Source organism: Condylura cristata, unplaced genomic scaffold, assembly GCF_000260355.1.
Source record: "Condylura cristata isolate star-nosed mole 26May11 unplaced genomic scaffold, ConCri1.0 scaffold00003, whole genome shotgun sequence".
Classification (NCBI taxonomy): Eukaryota; Metazoa; Chordata; class Mammalia; order Eulipotyphla; family Talpidae; genus Condylura; species Condylura cristata.
This window is the reverse complement of record NW_004567104.1, coordinates 12,137,504-12,151,101: the sequence shown is the minus strand read 5'-3', so window position 1 is coordinate 12,151,101 and position 13,598 is coordinate 12,137,504. Positions and strand designations below refer to the sequence as shown.

Sequence of the window (13,598 nt, the reverse complement as noted above, 5' to 3'; positions counted from 1 at the left end):
GTCCTCTCCTATAAATCATCACTATCTTGGGGCTTGTTTTGCATTGTTTTTCTTTATATTTTTGCCACCAAAAGGCAACCTCAGTTTACAGCACTGTTTATGATTCACAACTATAATATCCAGCTTCATCAGATGTATGTTAGGACAACACACTCCACTTCCAAGCTCCAATATTCCTCTACTTCGGTCCATTGTGCACCCTCCAACCTTTGCTCCTCCACTGATAGCCTCCGTTTTACAGACAGATTTCTAGAGTTTGTGTTTGGCTTAATTTTCTCAAACTCTGGTTTCTCTATATTTCATATATAAGGGAAATCATCCTATAGATAGGATGACCCATCTATATTCCCAGCAACAGTGCATGAAAAGTTATTTTACTTCACATTCTTGACAGGATGTTTTTCTCCTTCTGACTTATTTCACTTAGTATACTCACTTACAGTTCGATTCAAATTATCACAAATAACAAGAGTTCCTCTTTTTTTTTTTTCAATAACAGTAATATCCCAATGTATGCATATACCACAAATTTGTAATTGTCCTTTGGCACTTAGTCATAATTTGGCTATTGTAAATAGCATTGATATGAACATAGGTGTATGAATATCCCTTCACATTGGTGGTTTTGATTTTTCAGCCAGATACCTAGCAGTGGAATTGCTGGATCATATAGATTTGTTCTTTATATCTCCATACTGTTTTTCATAGGATGACCCATCTATATTCCCAGCAACAGTGCATGAAAAGTTATTTTACTTCACATTCTTGACAGGATGTTTTTCTTAAATGTTTCAATATGGGTCATTCTCACAGTTGTGAGATGTTAACTCACTGTGGATTTGATTTGCATTTTGGTCATGATAAATCATGATAGAGTGTTTTCATGTACCTGCTGTCCATCTGTATCTTCTTTTGAGTAGTGTCTACTTAAGTCTTATCACCTTATTTTTAAAAATTGGGTTATTTGTTTTCTATTGCTTGAATTATATGTTATTTGTATATCTTAGATATTACCTTTGTTAGTTATATGATATGCAAACATTTCCTCCCATTCACTTGGGTGTCTTATTTTACTGATAATTTCTTTTATTGTGAAAAAGCTTTTTCATTGCAGATATTGTCATTTGTTTATTTTTGCCTTTGATACCCTGGCCATAGAAGTTATGGCCAGTATATCATTGAGGTCAACGTCCTGGAGTATTTTGCCTATGATTTCTTGCATGTATTTTGTGCTGTCAAGTAAATTTTGCTGATTTCATCCTTTATGATACATTTTAATTTGATCATTTTTATTGTGTATGTTTTATATGTATGAATTTTCTTATAATCACTAAAAGACCTGATGAGGTCTTAAGAGTTGATTAGAGTTACAACACCTCTTCAGTCATGGGCTTGTTATTTCCATAATGGGTTGTTTCTTTTTAAAGAGCTATTTCTTGAATCATAGTTGTCTTTATATTTGTTCCTCCCCTGTTTTATTTATCTTTTTCAGATTTCATATAAACACAGGCTGAATCTTCTCTTTCTGTATTGTCATTTATTCTAGTGTCATATTACTTCATTTTACCTTTCTTTAGTTTTAGAATTTTCCTTCCTTTTAACTTTTGTTTTTCAGTGAGGATTTTAAAATATTCTTAAAGCAATTTTTCATATTTATTTTAAAATTTTACATCATTCTTTCACTTATTGTTTTTCCATGAATTCTATCAGTCTATTTTAACTTTTATACTGTGATTTGTTAGTTTATAGATAACATTATTTCCTTAATACCATTTATCTAATTTTATCTTGTAAAACTTTTTAAAACTTCTCATTTGTTAGTTTTTTTCCCCCTATATATTTTTTTTCTGATGGACTAATGGATTTATTGTACTACTTATATTTTTGTAAGAATTAGGAAATGGGAAGAAGCATAATCTTGTAATTCCAAAATATTTTAGTAGTCTTATTTTTCTTTTGAATTGTTTGTCTCCTCCTCATTGATCCATGGTAGTTTTCTATCCAACACATTAATTAGTCTTTCATTGCTTATATGTGTTGAAATTATTTTCAGCATAGACTTATTACTTTAAAGTTCTTATTTTTGATGTACATATTTCAGTTTCTATTTTTCCTTTTTGGTTTATGTTTTTTGTGTCTTTGAAAGTAAAATTCTTTACTACTTCCAGTTTGTAACAATATTTTCTAATATATTTTTTGAGAGCATTTACTATTAAGTTTTTCTCACTTATGTCTTTATTTTTGTGAGTATGGCATAGAAATTTATCCCCGTGTGTATAGCTGTATACCAATAGATACATATTTATATAGAGATATACATACATACACATATAGATATACAAATATGTATCTATACATACATATATACAGATATATATCTATGTGCACACACATATCCATGTATACGTGTGTGTGTGCATGTGTGTGTATATTTTTAGCTGGAGAATTTAGGCTTTCCTCTTGATTTTTACTATTACTCTAAAATATACCAAGTTCTTCCTTTTTATTGCTCTATTTATGAGTTCTGTTATTCTCCATTTCTTTTTCTCTTTCTAAATTGGTACTACCATGTTTTAATTATGATAGCTTAATGGTTACTCTTGAAATATGGTAAGTGAAATAGTTGTTCCTTTTTCTTTTTTAAAAAATAGTCCTGGCCATTCTTGACCTTTACTAATGGAGGCTATGGAAACAAACATTATTACTTTCTTGTAATTCTGCTTAGAATAAGTTTGGATTTGTGGGAAAATTTGAGACTTATTTTTACTTACTGTACTTTTCTCAATAAAACATTGAGAACTGTGCATATATTTATGTACTTCTAGATTAATTTTAAGAAAAAATATTTGTGTATATCTATCTCATAAACATACAGAGACAATGCACATTTGATATACCTTTTTTTGGAGTGTTTTTATATATAAAAATATACACACAAACACACAGACAAATTAATATCTTTGAATGTCTCTGGGGAGAGGACAAAGGGATTGAAGAGAAAGATTTTTACTTTTCATGTTTACTCACTTAAAATATTTTCTTACTTGGATATTTTTAAACCTGTTGCATATATTACTTTTTCTTTTAAGTAATCCCATTTCAAGGCCCCATTTGACTAGACATATCAGCATTTAAATTATGGCAGGTAATTTATGTGAATATTTGATAGTGTCAGAATATTTTTATTGTAATAAGTTCTATCAATAAATATAAAACACCAACAACTCAATAATCTCTAACTAGAAGCTCTAAAGAAACTATTTCAAATTTCCTACTATGGAAGGAAAATTCAAATATTTTAAATGGGAGAAAATGGATATTTCAAATATCTCATGTAATAGGTTATGCTATTTATATATATAAGTTGATTGTTATAATGGAGAAGTTGCTGTTTTATTCACTTTTCTATTACTACGAAAGTAGTGACTCACAATAGGCTTTTAACCAGTAACTTTAAAAGAATTAATTAATTAATGGGTATATACAAAAGTATTGATAGGTAATTTGAGGGTGATATGTAGAGGCTTATTCTAGAGTATGATATAGAACCTAGAATACAATAAATGCTCATTTAATTTCAACTATATTTTGTATGTATTTACCATTCTCAACCTGGTTCTTCTTTAGTACTTTCACTAAATAAGCAGAGTGAAGATAAAAGAATGCTTTCACCATATTTGATTTCATTATCCTGGAATTCATTAAAAAAAGTCTTAATCTAGGGCAGTGTACTAAATCTTGTGAGATGAAATTTTAAATTGTTCATATCCTGAAGATGAAGAAAAATTCCATTGACTATGGATAGGGTGAAGTCAGAGTTTGTTTAACAGCAGTACATGTAAAAAATTTAGGGACCTTAATAAACAAGTCTCAATATGAATTACAAGTATCTAGTGGCTTTTAGGGGAAAAATATTATCAAAACTATATTTAAAGAGGCCCTCCCTACTGGTGCAATGGGTTAGGATGTAGCACTGCAAGCTAGCCACAGCTGCCTCAGTGCGAGTTTGACCTCCAGTTCCAGAGGTGATCAGAATGTTGTAGCAGACCTCACCTGTCTTGCCCATTGCTCCCCTCAGCAGTGTAAGTACACTTAAGTCGATCTGCCTGTTCTGTTTCCCCCTCTGTCTCTGGTGAATCCTCTCACTACTCTTGCCCCTTTGGCCTGTACCCCAGTTCTATATGCATAAATGAAGAAATCTCTTTAAAAAGTATATTAAAAGAACCCAGTTTCTATGATGAGGGAGTTGGTAGTAGTGATAGATCACATTCTATATATTGCACTTCAGAAGAAGTGTATGGCTAGGAAGATATTCTAAAAATGGTGAAAAAACTAAAATATTTTCTACCAAAACTGGTAAATTTTGCTATAAGAAAAAAATGACTCATGGAAAATAAGATAGTTTTTTCAGTATTTGAAAGGAATTCAGGTGATGACTTTCAAAGAAAAAAAATAAATAAAACAGTAGATCATCTTAAGATAAAATCTCTAATGCTTTCAAATAGTACCACTGGCTCTTGAATTCCAGATGTTGATGCTGTGCAATGAATGATATACAATGTTGAGACTGTGACAGAAGCTAAATAATTATATATATATATATATATATATACATATATATATATACATACATATATATAATTGTATATGTGTGTGTGTCTACTGTATAAGAATTTTTTAAATTGACTTAAAGATTGGTTTATAATACTATACAGGTGTCAATACTGTTGAGCTGTGACCTCAACAATTGTATATAATATTCTTCTATACCCCCAAATGCCCAGCCATTACTGTACCATGTATTTTTTTTTAAATTAACATCATTTCCATTACCTTTCACTAATAGTTGTAAGGACTGAAAGACAACTTCAATCTCTCTCTCTCTCTTTTCTCTCTCTCTCTCTCTGTATTTCCAGATATGCTAGATAGAAAACTACATTGCCCTGTTTCTGGTGGTCTAAGTGGTCTGAAAGACCATTTGTTAGAATGGCTTCAGACTAAAAATGCTTGATTGTCACTATAGTATATCATTTCAGGTTAGACTATCTTCTTTTTCCTTGTCATTTTTAGTAACTAACCTCAAATTTCATTCCACCTAGGAGTTAAAAGGTAAAGGCAATAACAAAAAGAAATAACATTGCTCATCAATACCAGATATGGGAAGAAGACAACTTCAGTATAGTTTAGAAGATTCATAACAATGGTTGGATTGCTTGACTTTAAGCTGGAATAGTCATTTATTTGCCATGAATGGCTTCAGATACACCCATATTTAGTATTGAGAAGGATTTCTACACACTTACCTTTACTGATGTACTGGTTCAAAGAACTGAATCTGTGGTGAACTCAAATATACTGTTTTACATTTACTATTTTAAGATATGTAAAAAATAAACCTAATTGTGTGATGATTTAGAAAAGCAGATAACACAAAAATGATCAGAATAGCTTAAACATATTCCAAGCTTACTTCTTGGTATTTTATTCTTTATTGATGTGATTGTAAGTGGTATAGTTACCTGAATTCTTTCTCTTCTAGCTTATTGCTTGACTATAAAGACAAAACTGGCTTATGTATATTGATTTGCGATCTGCCACTTTTCTGAAATGAATTATTGTTGCAGTTACTCTTCAGTGGAGGCTTTACGGTTTTGTATATATATATATATATATATATAAAACCATGCTTAGCAGTAGTTGTATATTAGTGAGTAAGTTATAGAGTTGGCACATGTGTATAACTTTCCACACGGTATATCACCACAGTGGTCATTCTTTGTTGTGTGAATTATAACTGATTTCTTTCTTCCTTTTTTTCTTAAAAAGATTTATTTATTCATGCATAGAGAACTGAGGAATAGGCCAGAGGGACAGGGGTGGTGAGAGGATACACCAGAGACAGAGTAGGGAGCAGAACAGGCACAGCAATGAAATACACTGCTGAGAGGAGAAGTGGGCGGGTCAGGAGAGATCTACCACACCATGTGGACCACCTCCAAGACTGGGATTGAACTAATGCTGGAGTGGCTTTAGCTTCTTGGTGCTGTGCTTTAACTCACTTCGCCACCAGGGAGGGCCCTCCTTTTATTTCTTAATGGATGTTCTCTGACTTCTAATCTGCCTGAGCCACCACTTATTTAAATCACCTTAAAATTTTTTTCAAAATTTCATACCCTTTTGAGAAGAAGACATAAATGATAATGGGAAAGCTGCAGTGAGTCATGGAAAGATCTCATTTCTTCAGAGGAAGTCAGCTCTAATAGCACAGTTGATTATTTTTCAGGGGACATTTTAAGCATTTCTAAAGGAGTAAGATAATGGAAAATACTTCAAATTGGCATTCCACTGGAAAACATTATTTTCATACGAAATATTTACAAGGTATATTTGCAAGTTTTTTGAACTCAGAAATAACTTAATCTGCAAAGTGTAAGAAAATATGAAAATATAATGATACATAGCATCAAATCCTTCAAAATACCAAAATCTTTTCATGGAAAGTAAAATTCCTAGAACACATTTTTGAACTGTTTATTGAGTACTTATGACTATATCCAGCCACAGAGACCTGCAAAACAATGTTAATTCTCTCCTTTCACTATTTGTAAATATTGATCTTTATGCCATGAGTGTGGGGAATTTCTGTGAGGTCTTATTTATTGCACTGTATGTAGTGAGAGATGGCTATTATCACTTAGTCTTCTTAGCCAAGATGATTAGTACAAGGCAACAAAATACAGTTTTTGTCTTTGTTTTCAGTGATACAATTTGACCAAGACAAAGCCAATGATTAAACTATTTTTTAAAATATTTTAAAATTTTGAATTCTAACCATTATAATCTATGGCTTAAAGAGACTTATTTCTCTTTTTTTAAATATAATGTCAAATAATTTTTTTTAAGAAAAAGCTATCTAGAGGTAAAAATATATTCCTTAAAATTGAGATGATTTTCCCTTTCTTTCTCTCATGTTTTTAATCATTCCCTGTTTTTCTTCCTTCTTACCGCTCTCTTTCTGACAAACTGGGTAACAACTGTATCCAAATTCCCAAATCTTGCTCTTTTAAACATTTCCCTTTATTCACCAAGAAAGGTGAACAGATCATAAAATGTCATTATTTTCAATAAATCAGAACTGCTAGCATATGTGAGGACAATAATCGCTGCAAGGAAACACTCATCTTGTATGTCAAACAGAGAAGAAATTATTTCTGAGTTTAAAAATAGTCAACACAATTTGGAAAACATGGTAAAATTTATTCATGATAATAAATGTGTTTTTAATGAAACCCAGGGATGTCCAAACACAAACTGAATTATGACAACCCAATGGTCTTTTTAACAAAGGCATGACATGTTCCCTTAAGTTGCTAAATGATATGACTGCAGAGAAATGATGAATCCTAAACACTAAAATCCTTTAAGCATACCATCTAGTATGAATATTAATTCTGAAATGGCATTCAAAAGTAGCCCCTTTGTCTTAACTTCATCTGCTAAATTTTATTATTGTATCTTTACAAATTTCTTTAAAGCTTTGTTATCATTCATTTCAATGTAATACTGCTAGCACTTGACTTTCCATGGAGAAATAAATCCCATCGCATTAGTACATATGTAAAGAGATATACAATGTCATTTGTAAATATGTGCATCTGAACGGGCCACTTAAGTATCCTATAAGTAATGCAGTATAAAGGAGACACATACAGCATGGTATATATAATGACGGACTAAAACATTTAGATGTCTATCAAATTTATGTTTACCCCTACCAACTTCAAACTTCTTTTAGTTAAACTTATCTAGACAAACATTAGTTTGTTATAAATTTAGGTGTCAATACTTAAGTACAATTAAATCTGATGATTAAATAATTTTTTGTTGCCATCTCAAATCCAACTCATTCTTTGCCAGGAATCATTTGAACTCATTTTATAAAATACAAAAAAACAAATTAAGTGCAAGAAAATGTATTTTTAAATAAAAATGTCTTCTTGAAAATTTACAACATGATCATCCCACTGTATCTGAATGATCAGAGCATGCAAATTATAAAAAGTGTGATAAAAATTTATAAAATAAAATTCTAGGAAGAAAGGCACTTAGACCATGCACATGGTGTTTCCAGTCTTTATACTCCACAACTCTTGTAAATAGAACTGATACATAGACAGCAAAGTGCCAGAATAAAATCAAATCAGAATACTTATGAAAAAATCAAATTGCTTACCAAATGTTTCACAACAGTAAGAAAACTTCTTAGAGACAGCTGATAGAAATTTGACATGTATGTTCTTACAAGTACAGGAGAGATATAAAGCTGTTGAAGAAATCCCTTTAGTTTATTGACTAAAGAGCCAAAACAATTGTAACAGTAAAGCTTGACAAGATAATTAAATGAATGATAACAAAATCTCAGCGGGGAAGTGTCCATTAATTGAATTTATTTGGGATCAAGTTTTCACAAGTATAACCAAATTATCTAATTTTCACTCACATTAAAAACTGATAGTTTATAACAACTAATTACTAGAAATGAAGGAAAAGGCAAGTACTTTGAACCAATAACACAGAAGAAAATAAACATCAAAGCACTGTCATGAAAGTTGACAGCTTCCTCAGAATTCCATTCATTATTTTGTCCTATGAAAGTATTTCTATGAAACTCACCAAAGAAAGAACCCCAGTCATTTTTATATATTAGTGTCTTTAAAGCTGGAACATATTTATAACATTTTATTGTACTCTTTCTTGATATTAGCATGTATAGCAATATGAGTATGTTACCAGATGGAATAACTGCGACTATATTATAGACAAAGCAATTGAGTTTTGGCATTTTCTTTCTGTAGGAAAATTAGTGCTATCCTGTTTTTCTCTGCAGTATTCAATATGTTTATTTATCTTTAAAAAATGTTGCTGCACTTTTGAGTCTGTTCAGATTTAAAAAAAATGAATCAAAACATCACTATAGGAAACTTCTCAATTTGAAATGAAGAATGCAGACTTTACTGAGATTTTCCACTTTGATCTCTTAACATGAGCTCTCTAAATGCTAATTGGGCATTTTTTAATGCTTTCACAAATGACTTTCTAATTTCCATAAAATTATTGATGAACTTTGTGACATATCTACAGTAGTAATAGTAGCTACAATTTGTGCACAGTTAACATGTTGAAAAAAAATTTAAACTATGAAATCTATCACCTTTATATTTCTAATCCCATACACTGAAACGATGTAAATCTGTTGATAAACATTTGGCAGTAACTTTGTATAACAGCCAAACAATAAAATAAAGTCAATTTGGTGTAGCTTTTGTATATATATTCTATGCCCTTAACATTTCCAATTTAATCTGAGACAGGGAAAGCTGAATTTAATAAATAATGCCACAATTATTCTTTAAATTTTGTGACAGATTTTTTTTCGAAATGAAATTATTATCTAATTAAATGTATGTTACATAGACTTGTTAACATTTAATACCATTATTCAAAATATATCTTGCATTTAAAAATGTTTCAGCTTTAAAAACAGTTCTCAATGTTCTGCTTATTGTGGGACATCATTTTACATTCATAAACTAGCTGCTGCAATTATGAAACTAGAAACTAACACTCATTCACATGACATTATTACAACTTGAGAACAGTAGTGAAATCTAGAGCTTCTTTACCTTCCAAAAATTTGGTACTATATTAATTTAGATAAAATAATAAGGCTAAGTCATTTTCTTAAATGGAAAATGATAGGTATTGGTTATGAAACAGATTGATGGATAAATTTAAAGTAACAGATAGGTATAAATGTGACCATCATTAAACCATATTCGACAATTTGATTTTCTCAAGTGAAATAGTGAAATAATTCATTCAAATCTTATTTTGTTGTCATTTCTATGGTTTCATCTTTTGTTTAACCAACTTAGCAAAAGACTTTTTTTTGATTAAATAGTATTCAGATGCTTAACAATTTTTTTTTTTAATTGGTATCCATTGGCAGTTCACAGGCTAAAAAGCATAACCACACCAGGCAAAAGCTGTGTGTAGACCGCTCTGGATTTTGAAGACTTTTTGCTTCTGACAGAGATTTTTATTTGATGTTATCAAGCAATATTTGCATTTTACTAATAGTTAATAATCCTAAGGGAAAATTATCAGCAAAGAATTTCCTTGAAATCAAAGATTTTAATCTTTTAGTGTAGGCTTAATGTCTTTCTCAGTACTTTTGAATTCTCCTAGAATGATAACTTTCAATCCATTACTTTCTGAGAGTTTAATCACTACTATATTATGAACCTAAATATTCTCAATCCATCAAATAGTGCACATTTATTTCCTATAACCCTTTACCTGATGACCAGAATTGGAACTGTGTTTCTAACTAAAAACAGCCAGTATATTTTATTTTTACAATACTTTTGCATATGAGATATTTAAAAGTACAAAGCTAAAAATTTTCACATTGATAAGTTCCTTGGCATATAAATTTATAATATTAACTAAAGTTTCATCAGTTTCTCCTTAGATGAGAATTGCCTTTCTGTAGAAGTTACCTGTATGTCTTCAAAAACCTGACTGGTCTAGAAAAATGACTTTCTGGGACAGTAATATTTCTTTTCCTTTTTTTTCTTAAAAAAAAAAAAAGACAAAACAGCAATAAACATTTTAGCTCTTTAATGAGCAAAGATCATGTCTCTTAGCATTGGACTAATAGTCATTATCCAGATTATCTTTATTTCACGCAATGACCAGTGACATGGCCAAGATGTACAAAGTTGTTTCCATCAAGTAGTATACAATTTTTTGTTGTATAATAAGCTTTCATTCTTGAAAAAGAGTAACTGAAAAGAAAGGTTTCTGTTACTGCAGTTAGTTTGTCAGAGAAAGTTCTTTGCATTATCTTACAAACTATCAAAATTGCTAGTCATCTGAAAAAATGTAAAAAAAAATCACATAACTTTAGTCTAATAGAAATATAGTACAGGTAAGAGAGAAAGTATCAGGATGTGCTCTTTAAGTCCATCTCATATTTTTTTTAATATAAATGTACATCTGATTACATATACAAACATTTGGAAAGGTCTGTGATATACTGTTACTAGTAAACAACAGGAGGATGAAGAGTTTCCTGTGGTCTTAGAATACTCGCTTAAAATCACACACATTGTAAGACTAAAATCCTCCAGGTGTTGACTCTCCTTTAAGGTTCTTTATCTACGTCGTAATCTACTGAGATTGCGTGAATAAATTCCAATGAATGAACCTCAGTGAGAAAGATAAGTGATGTGAGGAGGGACATAACTGTATATTGAATTATTAGTAGTAAACATTTCGTCATGCAATGTGAGTAAATCAATTAACTGAGAACTGTAATCAGAGAGGCAATTTGGGGCATCTTCGTATCATTAAAGACTGCTGCAAGTAACTCTTTGGACATACTTCACCCTACCCAAAGGAACAAAATACAAAGTAACAAAAAACACAAAAAAATTATAGATCCTATAAAACATGTCCAATTAGGATTACATTTCTATCAATTATTTGGTTGGGAATGAAAGGAACATTAAAAACACAGGATTTTTTTTTTCTGGGATTCATATCAGTGAGTATTCACCACTATACCTAAAGTTGCTTCAAATACCTTTAATAACTAATTTCCTTTATTATCAAAGCTACTGTGAATTACTTTATTATAATTACTTTTGCCCCTTAAAATCTTCTTTAGGTTCTGCCAATTGATGGAGGAAGCTTCTATTAAAAAATCCAATGGGATGAGAAGAATTTTAATTACGGCTTAATCAGCAGCACAGCCACCAAGCATATAAATTATCATGCACATCGTGCTAAAAATATCCAGTTTCCTTTATCCCCACAACTTTATACTGACAGCACTTATGTGATAATGTTGTACCTGCCAGTCTTTAAACTTCTGTTTTACTGGCAAATTTCAGCATAAGCCTCTGCTAAGGCCATTAACAGCATTGGTGCTTTGTGTACTTATCCAAATATGTAAATATGGTCTACACAATAAAACAGCTCCAAATAAAAACTGGTGGAAATTATCTGACATTCCATTGGTGTGTCCCTTGTGCATATTCATGGTTATTTTTGATTTTGATTTTTGTATTTCAGACATAGTTCTCTCCTGTTGGTGTTCCACATGCCTAATTCCATTACGTAACATAAATCTTCAAAAAATTAATTCTTGAATGTAAATGAAAAAGTATCATTCAGAACAATTGCTTCAAGCAATTGGAATGCATTTTAAAGTTGATTTGTGTATATATGTACAATTCATTTTTTTTTCAAAACCCCCAAAGTTCTTGATATGTATATTCACATAATATTCCTCCTTATTTAAATAGTAAGAGTCTTGTAGGATGAAAGCCAAGGAATCTTCAGTAATCTTTTACTGCAATCCATCAAAAAAAAAAAAATAGAGTTTGTTTCTCTTATCTGGCTATACCCTGGTTGTTGAATGTGAATGGGGGTGGGGATGAGGGTGGGGCAGAGTATTGTTCTGTCCTCCTGTAAATGTATTGAATGTGTGTAAGGGCTGAATCCCTGGTATAGTGTTAGGAATCATTGTAATGGTGTTGGGTGTCATTAAGGGAACATCATCAGGTGACCTCCTCATAGCTAGTGTGTAATCTGGGGGACAGGCGGTCCGAAGAACCACCTCATGTGGATGGATGGACTCACATTCATGATCCAAATCAGTGTGCTTCATCTGAAGGGACATGATCTCCTCCTCTTGGGCATGGGTCAGATCATTGGTTGTAGTACGCTGAGGGCTGCACCGCCGGTGAACATCATGTCTCCGCTTATCCTTTTTGTAGTACAGGGCTGCAAAGGCCAAGATGTTCAGAAACAGCAATGAAGCTCCAACTGCTATTGTGACACTCAGCTCTGTTGAGTAGTCCCTTTGATCCACTGAAAATGGACTTGGCTGTTGTTTGGGATCATCCTGCTTGGCAGTGGGAAAGGCTGATGTGACTGGTACAGAATTTTTTCTCGTAGGTCTGAAAGTGATATCAGTTGATGGCACTTTAGTTGTTGTCGAGGTATACTGAGAAATGTCATTGAGATTATGTAGATGAGGTACCAGCTCTAACCAGAGGTTCACCTTATTGGCTCTGTAATGTTCTTTAACTCTTGGTTTTAATCCAATATGGAGATAAAGTTGGTCTTTCTGGGAATATCTGGTCCATGCTACTTCTTCAAAGCGGTTAGGTTTGGTATGGATGAATTTTGTGTCTTGTGGAACTGGTTGATTTGGGTCACTAGGAAAAAGAAAATAAACTATTAGAACAAATTTACCTTTTCCTTAGTCCAAATATTACTAGTTTCATTTTTAACAATTTTTTTCATACAGAACTGGGTGTACAGGTCAGAGGTAGAGGGATGATGAGAGGATTCACCAGAGACAGAGTAGGCAGCAGAACAGGCAGATTGATGAGTTACACTGCTGAGGGGAACAGCTGGTGAGACAGGAGAGGTCTGCTGTGCCATATGGGTCACCTCCCTGACTGGGGATCGAACTCATGCTGAAGCGGTTACAACTAGCTTTGTAGTGCTGTGCTTTAACC

General features: G+C 31.8%; 1 protein-coding gene across 6 annotated transcripts in view; it reads right to left on the bottom strand.

The window, feature by feature from the left end:
* Positions 1–10,644: 10,644 nt before the first annotated feature.
* NLGN1 (neuroligin 1) overlaps positions 10,645–13,598 on the bottom strand; it is a 787,895-nt gene continuing 784,941 nt past the window's right edge. For 4 of the 6 annotated variants that reach the window (XM_004674972.2, XM_004674973.2, XM_004674977.2 and 1 more), the window contains one exon: positions 12,339–13,292. In XM_004674972.2, the coding sequence (XP_004675029.1) occupies positions 12,470–13,292 (823 nt within the window). In that variant the 3' untranslated portion in view covers positions 12,339–12,469. Of the gene's footprint in view, positions 13,293–13,598 lie in introns of all 6 variants that reach the window. The other 2 variants (XM_004674975.2, XM_004674974.2) reach the window with 2 other exon arrangements.